The sequence below is a fragment of the Felis catus genome, chromosome X (assembly GCF_018350175.1).
Source record: "Felis catus isolate Fca126 chromosome X, F.catus_Fca126_mat1.0, whole genome shotgun sequence".
Taxonomy (NCBI): Eukaryota; Metazoa; Chordata; class Mammalia; order Carnivora; family Felidae; genus Felis; species Felis catus.
This window is the reverse complement of record NC_058386.1, coordinates 89,788,975-89,801,136: the sequence shown is the minus strand read 5'-3', so window position 1 is coordinate 89,801,136 and position 12,162 is coordinate 89,788,975. Positions and strand designations below refer to the sequence as shown.

The 12,162-nt window shown below is 40.3% G+C and overlaps 1 protein-coding gene across 2 annotated transcripts in view; it reads left to right on the top strand.

Moving 5' to 3' along the window:
• Nucleotides 1–10,481: 10,481 nt before the first annotated feature.
• AMMECR1 (AMMECR nuclear protein 1) overlaps nucleotides 10,482–12,162 on the top strand; it is a 111,405-nt gene continuing 109,724 nt past the window's right edge. Inside the window, exon 1 of one of the 2 annotated variants that reach the window (XM_045050417.1) lies at nucleotides 10,482–11,004. In XM_045050417.1, the coding sequence (XP_044906352.1) occupies nucleotides 10,535–11,004 (470 nt within the window). In that variant the 5' untranslated portion in view covers nucleotides 10,482–10,534. The remainder of the gene's footprint in view (nucleotides 11,005–12,162) is intronic. The other variant, XM_019824159.3, reaches the window with a different exon arrangement.

The following is a 12,162-nucleotide window of genomic DNA, read 5'->3' as shown; positions in this document are numbered from 1 at the left end:
TTGGGTACCTGACAGATATCTTAAACTTCTTATGCCACAAACTCTTTTTCCCTCCTCCAAACCAGCTTCTGTCCCTATCCTTCCCCTCCATCTCAATATGTCACCACCACTTATTCAGCTACTTAAACAAGAAATCGAGGCATCATCTGTAATTTCTTTCTTCACCTCGCCTCAGGAACATATCTATATTAGCCTTATTGACTCTACCTCTAAAATTTATGTGAATACCTCCCTTCATTTCATCTTAAATGCTACCACCTATGTCCAGTGGGGCCTAACCTGGATTGTGGACATTTCTTGACCCATCTCTTTACCTTCTCTCTGTTTTCCTACTACATTCTAATTATACTAATTAGAATATATTCTAATGTATTCTCCACCCAGCAGCAAAACTGATCTCATTGAATCCTTCAATGGCTTCTCATTTGGCTCTTTGCATAAAAGCCAAATTCTTTACTATGGCTATGCATGATCCACTCTTGCACCTAAATAAGTAAAAAGAAGACTAAATAACACTATACAACAACTAAACCTAACATACATCTATAGAGCATTCCACTCAATAACAGCACAATACATAATCTTCTCAAGTGCATATGGAACATTCTCCAAGATAGACTATATTCTAGGCCATAAAACATCAAACATTTAAAATGATCTAAATCATACAAAGTATATTCTCTAGCACAAAAGAATAAAATTAGAAATAAATAAAGAGATTTGGGGAATTCACAAATATTTGGGAATAACACACTCCCAAATAACCCACGAGGCAAAGAAAAAAAAGGAAATTAGAAAATATTTTGAGATTAAAGAAGGCAAAACTACAACATACTAAAATTTATGTGATACAGCTAAAGTGGTGCTCAGAAAGAATTTATAGCTGCAAGTCCTTTATTAAAAAAGAAGAGGGGCTCCTGGATCAGCCAATTAAGCGTCTGACTCTTGGTTTCAGCTCAGGTCATGATCTCATGGTTCATGGGTTTGAGCCCCACATCAGGCTCCGTGGTGACAGTGCAGAGCTTGCTTGGGATTCTCTCGGATTCTCTCTCTCTCTCTCTCTCTCTCTCTCTCTCTCTCTCTCTTTACCCCTACCCTGCTTGTGGTCTTTCTCTCTGTCTCTTTCTCTCTCTCTCTCTCCCTCTCTCTCTCTCTCTCAAAAATAAATAAACATAAAAAAGAAACAAATCAATAACCTAACCTTCAACTTTAAGAAACTAGAACAGAAAAGACATCCAAACATGAAAAAAAGACAGTAGGATAAGAAACAGGGAACAATGGATCTACAGTACAACCAGAAAACAATTAGCAAAATGGCAGTAGGAAGTCCTTACCAATCAACAATTCAATGTAAATGGATTAAATTCTCCAGTCAAAAGACATAGAATGGCCAAATATATTGAAAAAAAATCCAACAATATGCTGATTACAAGAAACTCATTTTAGCTTTAAAGACAAACATTAACTGAGAGCAAAGAGATAGAAAAAGTCTTTTCAAGAAAATGGTAACAAAAAAAGCAGAGGTAGTTATATTTGTATCAGACAAATTAGACTTTATTTTTTTAAAAAGATTTTGTTTTTAAGTAATCTCTACACCCAATGTGGGGCTCAAACCTACAATGCTGAGATCAAGAGTTGCACACTCTACTGACTGAGCCAGCCAAGAGCCCTCAAAATAGACTTTAAACTAAAAATGGTAATAAGAAACAAAGGTCATTACATAGTGATAAAGGGGTCAATCTGTCAAGAAGATACAACAATTGTAAATATTTGTGCACCCAACATTGAAGCACCTAAATATATAAAGCAAAAACTAACAGAGCTAAAAGGAGAAATAAACAGTGAAACAATAGTATTTGGGGACTTTAATACACTTCTCTCAACCATGGATAGATCATATAGACAGAGAATCAATAAGGAAACAGTGTATTTGAACAATATTTTAGACCAAGTGGACCAAACAGACACATACAGAACATTCCATCCAACAATAGTAAAATACAAATTCTTCTCAAGAGCACATGGAATATTTTCTAAGAAACTAGAACAGAAGAGCAAATTAAAGCCAAGCAAACATAAGAAAGAAAATGATAAAGATTAGAACAGAGATAAATGAAATAGAGAATTAAAAAATAGAGAAAATCAACAAAACAAAAGCTCGTTCTTCGAAAAGACCAGCAAAATTGACAAGACTTCTGTTAGACTGACCAAAAAAAAAAGAAAGAAAATTCAAATTATTAAAATCAGAAATGAAAGAGGAGACATCAATACAGACCTTACAGAAATAAAAAGGATTAGAATAGAATATTATGAACAATTTTATCTCAAAAATTAGTCTAGATGAAATGGAAAAATTCTTAGAAACACACAAACTACTGAAACTGACTCAAAAAGAAATTGAAAATCATAATAGACATATAGGAAGTTATAAGACTGAGTCATTAAAACAAAACAAAATAAATCCCAAAAAAGAAAACCCCAGGACCAGATGGCTGGTCCAGATGGGCAGCGAGAGAAGGAGAGAGAATCCCAAACAGGCTCCATGCTGTCAGTGCAGAGCCTGACGTGGGGCTTGATCTCACGAACTGCGAGATTATGACCTGAGCCAAAATCAAGAGTTGGACACTTAACTAGCTGAGCCACCTAGGCACCCTGAACTCTACCACATTTTTAAAGAAGAATTAACACCAATTCCTCTTGAACTCATACAAAAAATAGAAGAAAAAACTTACTGGCTTATCCTATGAGGCCAATATTATCCTGATACCAAAGCCAGACAAAGATGTCACAGTAAAATTCAGACCAATATTTCTTATGAATATAGATGTAAAAATCCTCAACAAAATACTAGTAAATTGACCTAGCAACATAAAAAAGGGTTATACACTGTGACCAAACAGGATTAATCCCAGTATTTGCAGGTTGGTTTAACATTCAAAAATCAATTAATGTAATACACCATATCAACAGAATAAGGGACAAAAACCACATGATCCTTTCATTAGAAAAGCATTAGACCAAATCCAACCTTTCAGGATAAAAAGACACCCAACAAACTAGAAATAGAAGGGAACTTCCTCAATCTAACAAAGGGTATCTTTAAAAATCCATAGCTAACATCATACTTAATGGTGAAAGACTGAAAGCTTTCCTCCTAAGATCAGGAATAGGACAGGGATGCTTGCTCTCACCAATTCTTTTTGACATTGTATTGGAGGTTCTGGCCAAAGCAATTAGGTAAGAAAAAAAAATGCATCCAGATTAGAAACGAAGAAGTAAAAATATCTGTTTGCAGAAAATATGAACTTGTATATAGAAAATCCTAAGGAATCCAATAAAAAACTGTTGGAACTAATAAACTAGTTTAGCTAGGTTGTAGGATACACGATCAATATACAAAAATCAGTTGTGTTTCTGTACAATGAATAATCAAAAACTGAAATTAAGAAAACAATACCACCTATGATAACATCAAAAAGAGCAAAATACGTAGGAATAAATTTAACAAAAAAGTGCAAAATTGTACTCTGAAAACAATAAAATATTGTTGAAAGAAATTAAAGAAGACCTTAATAAATGGAAGAAAATCCTATGTTCATAGACAGGGAGCCTTAAAATTGTTAAGGTGTTGATATTCCCCAAGTTTATCTTCATTTAATGCAACCTCTATCAAAATCCCAGCTGGCAACTTTTCAGAAGTTGACAAGATGATCGTGAAATTAACATGGAAATGCAAAGGTCCCTGAACATCTAAAACAATCTTGAAAGAGAAGAACAAATTTAGATGGATCATACCTCCCACTTCCAAAATTTATTACAAAGCTACAGTAATCAAGACAGCATGGCTTTGGCACAAGGACAGACATATAGATCAATGGAATAGAATTGAGGGTCCAGAAATAAATCCTTTTATTAATTTTTTATTTATTTTTGACAAGGGTGCCAAGACCTTCAACAGGAAAGGTCAACAGGGATGGAAAAGTCTTTTCAACAAATGTTTCTTGGATGACTGGATATCCACATGTAAGAGAATGAATCTGGACACCTTCCTCATAATATACACAAAAGCTAACTCAAAATGGCTCAAGGACCAAAATATATGAGCTAAAACTGTGAAATTCTTAAAAGGTAACAGATGAAAATCTTCCATGTGGCAATGCTTTCTTAGATATAATACCAAAAGTATAAGAACAAAATGATATATGGATTACATCAAAATTAAAAACCTGGTTTCGAAGGACAACATTAAGAATGTAAAGAGACAAGCCACAAAATGAAGAAAATATTTGAAAATGATAGGTCCAATAAGGGATTGGTATCCAAAATATAAAAAGAATTCTTACAACTCAATAATAAAATGAATAATTTAACTTAAAAATGGGCAAAGGAGGGGCGCCCAGCTGGCGCCTCTGAATCTCAGGGCATGTCTCTAGAGCATGTGCCTCTGAATCTCAGGGTCATGAGTTCAGACCCCACATTGGGTGTGGAGCCCACTTAAAAAAATGGGCAAAGGATTTTAATAAATATTTCTCCAAAAAAAGATACACAAATGATTGATAAACACATGAAAAGATGTTTGACATTATTAGTCACTAGAGAAATTCAAATCAAGACTACATTGAGATACCACTTCTCACCCACTAGGATGGCTACAATAATACATTTTTAAAAAAGAAAACTAGTGTTGACAAGGATGTGGACAAATTGGAAGCCTCATACACTGCAGGTGGGATTTTTAAATGGTGCAGCTGGTTTGGAAACACTATGGCAGTTCCTCAAAAGATTAACCATGGAGTCACCATAACTCAGCCCTCCCACCACTAGGCATATATACACAAGAGAAATGAAAACACACATCTACACAAAAACTTATACACGAATGTGCACTGCAGCATTATTCATGAAAGTCAAGAAGTCAACAACTAAAATGTCAATTGATGAATGAATAAACAAAATGTAGTATATCCATTTCATGGAATATTACACGAATGTGCACTGCAGCATTATTCATGAAAGTCAAGAAGTCAACAACTCAAATGTCAATTGATGAATGAATAAACAAAATGTAGTATATCCATTTCATGGAATATTATTCAGTCATAAAGAAGAATGAAGTACAGGGGCACCTGGGCGGCTCAGTCAGTTAAGCATTTGACTCTTGATTTTGGCTCAGGTCATGATCTCATGGTCGTAAGATTGAGCTTCGAGACAAGCTCCACACCCAGCATGGAGCCTGCTTAGGATTCTCTCTCTCCCTCTCCCTCTCCCTCTCCCCCTCCCTCGCTCATGCTCTCTCTCTCTCTCTCTCTCTCAAAAAAAAATAAAAGAATGAAGTGCTGATATATGTTGTGCCAAGGAGGAAACTTGAAAACATTATGCTAAGTAAACTTAAGGCAGCCACGAAAGGACAAATATTGTATGACTCCATTTATATACAATGTCCAGAATAGGCAAATCTGTAAAAACAGAAGTTAGACTACTGGTTTCTCGGGTTTGTGGGAGTGGGAGGAAATGGAAAGTGACTACTAATGGTTATAGAGTTTTTTGGGGGATGATGAAATTATTCCAGTAAGTAAATAAGAAGAGATGGCTGAATATCTGCCACAATCATTGTGCATTGCCCATTCTGAGAGAATAAACTGTAAATTATGAACACTTCAGCCATGGATAGAGTGGGGTGCAATGAGGTACACTTCAAACAGGATCCAGTCAAGGTTACGGGGCTCAGATTTCCCCCTCCTCAGTGCCATGAGTGAGCCTTAACTTCAAATCAAATATTTGCACAGAAGGGACTTTTAATTCAGAAGATCCTTTTTTAAACATATTTTGATGTGTATTTATTTTTGAGAATGAGAGAGACAGAGCACTAGGGGCAGAGAGCGAGGGAGACACAGAATTCCAATCAGGCTCTAGGCTCTGAGCTGTCAGCACAGAGCCCAACGCAGGGCTCGAACTCACCAACCATGAGATCATGACCTGAGCTGGGGTTGGATGCTTAACCGACTGAGCCAGCCAGGTGCCCCAGAACATGTTTTTATATTTTAATTGGCAATGTTACTCCTCACCCATCCATAACTGTGCCTTCAGACAACTGGAAGAGGTGTTCCAGAACATGATGAGTGCAGTTATAGAAAAATAACTGTATGTTTATGATTGAATTTAGAGGTTGGGCACAGCTGTGGTATATACATTTTCTTTCATACCCCATTGTATGCCTAAATAAGAGTAGATGAAGTCTTTAAGGAGGAGAGAAAAGAGAGTCACGTAAAGATTGTCCAAACTATGGTCGACACCTTCATGTTTTAGTTGCATGTGACTCCTCTCACTACCCAAATATTACTCTTTTTGATCATCTCCTCCCTAAAAAGCTTCCCTCTCCAATCTACAACTAGCTAGCATTGTTAATTCTTCCTCATTCAGTGTAGATATTGCATATCTAAATGTCATTAAGGAGTTTATATAACTTTGTCTCAAGGAAATAGCTAGCAAAACAACATTCAACAAGTTTGCACTCCAGTTGACGATAGAAGATACAAATGAAACAACTAGAAAACGGTCCAAAGTAGATCCTGGTCCTTTGGCTCTTTGATGTGTTCATGGGATAAAGAAAGGACCCAGGAGGGAAGATCTGTTTTGTCCTGAAGAGAACAAAATGGGATTTATCAATTTGAATTGAAAAGTGGGTAAAGAATCCCAGTATTTATTCACATATTCATTCAACTATAAAAGGGAACTAATCACCACCTCCACCACCACAACCATGTGTTACATGTGTACAAGGTTAGATCAAAGTGGTAGCTAATAATATTACATTCTGCAGTTGTTCAAGGATGACAGTTGAGAAAGTTTGATGACAGAGGATAAAAATAACACTTGTTTGGGCATAAATGGAAGTTTTTTTTTTTCATTGAACCATGGGAACATTCTTCGTCCCACCCACACCCCCAGAAACCTAAGAAATAATTTTGTGACATTAACCAGTATTTACTACCTGATCAAATTATAATGATTGTCTATTTTCTGAAATTAAAAAATGACTGTATTGGTAAACATGTGGATACACTGAGGTAATGATAACATAATCAGTAACTATTGGGTTAAACTCAATTTTGAGTTTTCCCACGTAGCAAATAATGTACATAACCTTTGTTCAAGAGGTTTTTAACACTTGTATAATAAAACATTTGACAAGAGTTAGCTAATAGAAATTTAGAGGCAGATGTACAGGCAGAAATGCCTATAGTTTGAATGTGCCTTGTTGACAAAGAGATAATGGCCTGTTTATCATTTTTTTTTTTATTTAAAAGAAACATGGAATCTTTACCTCCAGCTTGACAGTTGGTTATAAAAAGCAGAAGACACCTTAAAGTTTCCTCTGGAGGGTATTATCACTTCGTTCCAGTATCAGTGGTGGGTAGAAACACATATGCTCTATCACACTTCGACCTTTACACTTCAAGTCAAGAGAATCCTGAATGAGGTCAGTTTTCCCATCTAGTGTGCACTTTGCTTAGATGTAAAAACAAACAAACAGGCAAGAAAGCAACCAAAAAACCATTTTCACAGAATTTGATCTGTAGATTTCATTTACGCTTGAATGAAATATGTTTGTTTCTACGCTGGTGACTTTGCAAGAAAACAGGGCCAGGAGAGGCATTTCCTCAAAGGCTAAAAGGAGGCATTACCACCACCACCACTACTTGCCAGGGGATTTGCAAAGCATGTTGAGGCTCAAGGTTAGCATGGGAGATGAGCCAGGCTCAGGAGAAGTTAACACAGAAAAAGGTTAGAGTGTTTTTTCCCCTTACAACAAAGTACTTCAGATAGTAACTCCCGGTGGTCAGGTAATGGTGTGTTTTCTGCAACGATCAGGTTTGGGATTGTCTATTTTCTTTACGCTTGTGAGGTTTGAAATTGGCATTTCAAATCCTTGGGGGGAAAGCTATTTTTGTAATTCAGCTGGGATGTCCTTGTCTTAGGGTTTCCCATTGCATCAGTCCCTTAGCCTGGTACTATAGCCATGAGAGTGCTGTGTCTTTTAGATGAAATGCAGAAATAAGGACATGATTATGGTGCTTATTAAAGATTCCTTGCTATTTTCACAAGAGTAGGGGCGTTAGACTCTTGTCTACTGGCCAAATTCTAAATTGGGAGATTACATTCTGCTTTCCTAAATCCCCCTAGCAGAAGCAGCCATCCACGGTATCCTACTTTGCTTCCTTTGCTAAACTGTTGTGTGATATCATTGAATGGCTCTGGTTTTCTACTCTAGAAGTGGTTACTTCATAGTGGAGTGGTGAGGAAATCAGTACCTATTGTCTGATATTGTGTTTGACCCAGTTGCAGACAAGTTAAAAAGTAGGCTCTGAGAGTTAAGGATGAAGTACAAAACAAAACAAAACACCTTAACAGTGTAGCAGTGATTGTGGAGCATTTTTTAAAAAATGAATCTGCTTTCTCTTCTGCAACATAGACCAAAAAAATTAATGTTTTTTTTTTACTCCACTGGTAGTGGGTAAGGAATAATCATTTGCTTCAAATAGGAAGATAGTTCTAACAGTGATGATGAGGTTTGAGAGGATGAGATCACATATCACAGAACAGTTAACCCATCTCTTTTGTCCTTAGGCTGCTGCTAACCATTCTAGACAGCTGATCCATTTCATAAAATCTCTTTTTAAGGAGGTTTTTTAAAAAAAATCTTTTCTTGGTAATATATTTTAGTGTTCCTCAATCTTTCCATGACAATGAAAAATTGTTTAATGTCACCATCTTTTATCCATCGCTAACCTTGCTATCGTGTCGTGGTTTTGAGAGGCAGTATAGCACAATGGCATGGTTTTTGAAATCTGACATTTAAATCCTTGCTCTATCACTTTCTAGGTGTGTGATGTTGAGTGATTTACTTCTAAGGTTCAATTTCCTCATTGGTAAATGAGCAACCCTCAGAGGGTCGCAGTGAAGATCAAGTGAGAGGATATATTATTTTGAAGGGTTATGGGGTAAGGTGAAGCATAGTACTCAGCACCCAAAAAATAGTGGTAAATAAATAGTTATTTATTGGATTGTGTACACAGATCTGACTTAATTCATAAACTCTTCGAGAGTGGGAAGCATACTTCCTGGATTTCTACATAAGTACAGTGTTGTGCACATAGTATGGTGCAGGGGATCGATATTTATTGCATGAATGAACTTTTTTCGTTCCTGCGTGGAATAAACAGCCCTCAGCTATTTGCAAGATCCCATTTAGCTCAAAGGTGACAAAATCAATCAATACTCTGATGTCTCCAAATGTACTGACACCTTACTTTGTCTAGATGTTTTGGCATGGTGTAGATACAATGCAAATAACTTACACTAAGTATCAGGCTAATTTCTATGAATTTTAATACTTGAGTTGTCTTAGGTGCCCAGAATGGGACTGACTCAATCATACGCTTCCTCATTCATCCAAGCCTTCTTTGATTGAGAATTTTTTTTTAATGAATACTAAGAACCATCTAATTATATACCTGAACGAAACCTTCCAACTTGTGACTAAGTACACTACCTGCCCTATTTACCTGTAAGATCTGTGCTGACTACAGATATATTTCAAATTGCTTTGCTCCCAAGCCAAAAAACCAAAACCGAACAAAACAAGCACCCACCGCCGCAAGTTCCAGAGCACAATCAACATCCTTGAACCAGGGAGATGTTGGTTAGGACTTTATTTTTTGCTTGTAAACGTTTGCACGGGGCTAGGAGGGAAAGTTGGGGGAACAAGGGAGAGGTACATAGATTCAACCAGGCTTGAATATTTGTCAATAAGGAAGGAGTATTGCTCTTCGCCATAATCTTGGAAAACCCCTGGTGTGTGCTTAGGTGGGCATTAAAACGACCTCAGTGTGGCCATTTCCCTGATGGCTTTGTACATACTTTATAGGGGCGGTCTCAGGTGTGGAGCTCCAAGCACCTGCTTGCTCAACTCCCGCAGTTCAGAAACCAGCGTATTTGAGGCCGGTGGCTCAGGTTTCACGTAACTCGGCTCAAGTGTCACTAACACTATGTGCAGTGCCGGTCATCGAGCTGTGCTTTGGGACTTGGATACTTAACTTCGGACTTTCTCCCCCCCCCCCCCCCCCCACTAGTTTTCCTTTCCCTTCTTCCTCCCCTGGAGTGCCCACCTCCTTCCTTTGCTCCCACTCTCTGCTTTCTCTTTCTTGTTTCCTTCTCCTTCCTCTCTCTTAGGCTTTCTGTCTGTCATCCATCCTCTGAGGGCCACAGTGCTTGAGGCTGTGCGGCTCGGGGAAGGCGCGAGCCCCCGCGGGACAGGCGCGAGGTGCTGAGCGGCTAAAGCGCGAGGCGCGCGCCGGGCCAGGGGCGCGCGCCGAGCAGCCGCGTGGCCGGGCGGCCGGCCGGGAAGCGGCGCGCGCGCGCCCCGCGAGCCCCTGGCGCGCCCCCGGCGGCCGGGGCCGCAGCGTGCTCGCCCCCGCCGCCAGCTCGCCTCACTTATGGGTCGGAAGCGCTGCGTGGGGGAGACTGTTCCAAGATGGCGGCGGGTTGCTGCGGGGTGAAGAAGCAGAAACTGTCCAGTTCGCCCCCCTCTGGCTCGGGTGGCGGTGGTGGCGCCTCCTCCTCCTCCCACTGCAGCGGAGAGAGCCAGTGCCGAGCTGGGGAGCTGGGACTAGGAGGCGCCGGCACGCGGCTCAACGGGCTGGGAGGTCTAGCCGGAGGAGGTAGCGGCAGTGGCTGTACCCTCTCTCCCCCCCAGGGCTGCGGCGGCGGCGGCGGGGGGATTTCCCTGTCGCCACCTCCGAGCTGCGGAGTGGGGACCCTACTTTCTACCCCGGCCGCCGCCACCGCTTCCTCGCCCTCCTTGTCCGCCGCCTCGTCCTCATCGCCCGGCTCCCGGAAGATGGTGGTGTCAGCGGAGATGTGCTGCTTTTGCTTCGATGTGCTCTACTGTCACCTGTACGGATACCAGCAGCCCCGGACCCCCCGGTTCACCAACGAGCCCTAGTGAGTACCGTGCCCTCCGCCGCCCTCTCCCTTGCGCTCGGGATGGGGCTCAGAGTTGAAGCAAAGTACGAGTCCGCCTGCCCGCCGGCGGTGGCCCCTGCCTCTCTCTCTGTCCGGGTCCCCGGAGCCACTCGACCTAAGTAAGGGAGGGCACCCCGCGCTTTCTGCCCTCCGAGGCAAGCACCCCACACTTGGAGCAGGGTGCTGCTGCAAGAGATGGCTCACTGGTTCCCAAAGGTAGTTCGCTTTCTCTTTGCGATAACTTCGAGGAGTTTTGACCCTTTCCTTCTCTCCTTCGCCACCCCGCGTTCCCACCACCCTGGTTTTGGAGATCTGGATTACTCAAGGTGTTGACCTCTCCTCACTTTGGTTTCCATTTACCCCACGTGAAAGCCCCGCCAGTATTCCCGCCCCGCGTACCTTGCACAAGGAGAGTTACCATCCCATTGCAGGGTGAAAGCAACTATCCAACTTCTGTTCTGCTAGTGATGGAACTTAGCTCCGGAGCTTATGAGGTTACCCGTCTTTTCCTTCGGGTTTCCTTGAGTCCGGGGGAAGGAGGAGGTTTTTTTTGAAAAACACATTTTCCCTTCCTACCTATTTTTATCCGAACATACCCATTAAAATGTGTTTCTAGTGAAGCGCACCGCCAGCTCTCTCACAGAAGAGTGAGACCTCTTTTTTTTTTTTTTTGTTAATTCCACCGCCTGCGTAATAGCTCATTCAGAGAGAGCTGTCCCCTATACAGTCACTGTCAGTTTGTACGTTAAGCGTGCATTCGCTTTTGTGTCGATTTCACTTGTAAAAAATCTATGTTAGGCTCCACGATTTGAGAGATAATTAAACAATCCCAACAGTAAGTGTGTAGGAATTTTTATGCTTTCTTTTGGCTTGTGTACTTTCAGTTATTTTACCCTTCAAGTGTGTGGTTGAAATTGTTTAAAATAGCAGTTACAGCTAAAAGCAGGTTAATTCTAATCCCCATCCATTTGGATGTGTGGGAGATGGGGCATATGGTTTTTTTTTTAATGTGTAAACTGAGTGTAAACTGATTTTTTGAGTTAAATGCTAGACAGAATGTAAAGCCCAAGGAAGGGCAGAATGACAAAGAGGGTAATTGTTTTTATTATGAGTTCTTAGCATCATCAACAACAAAAA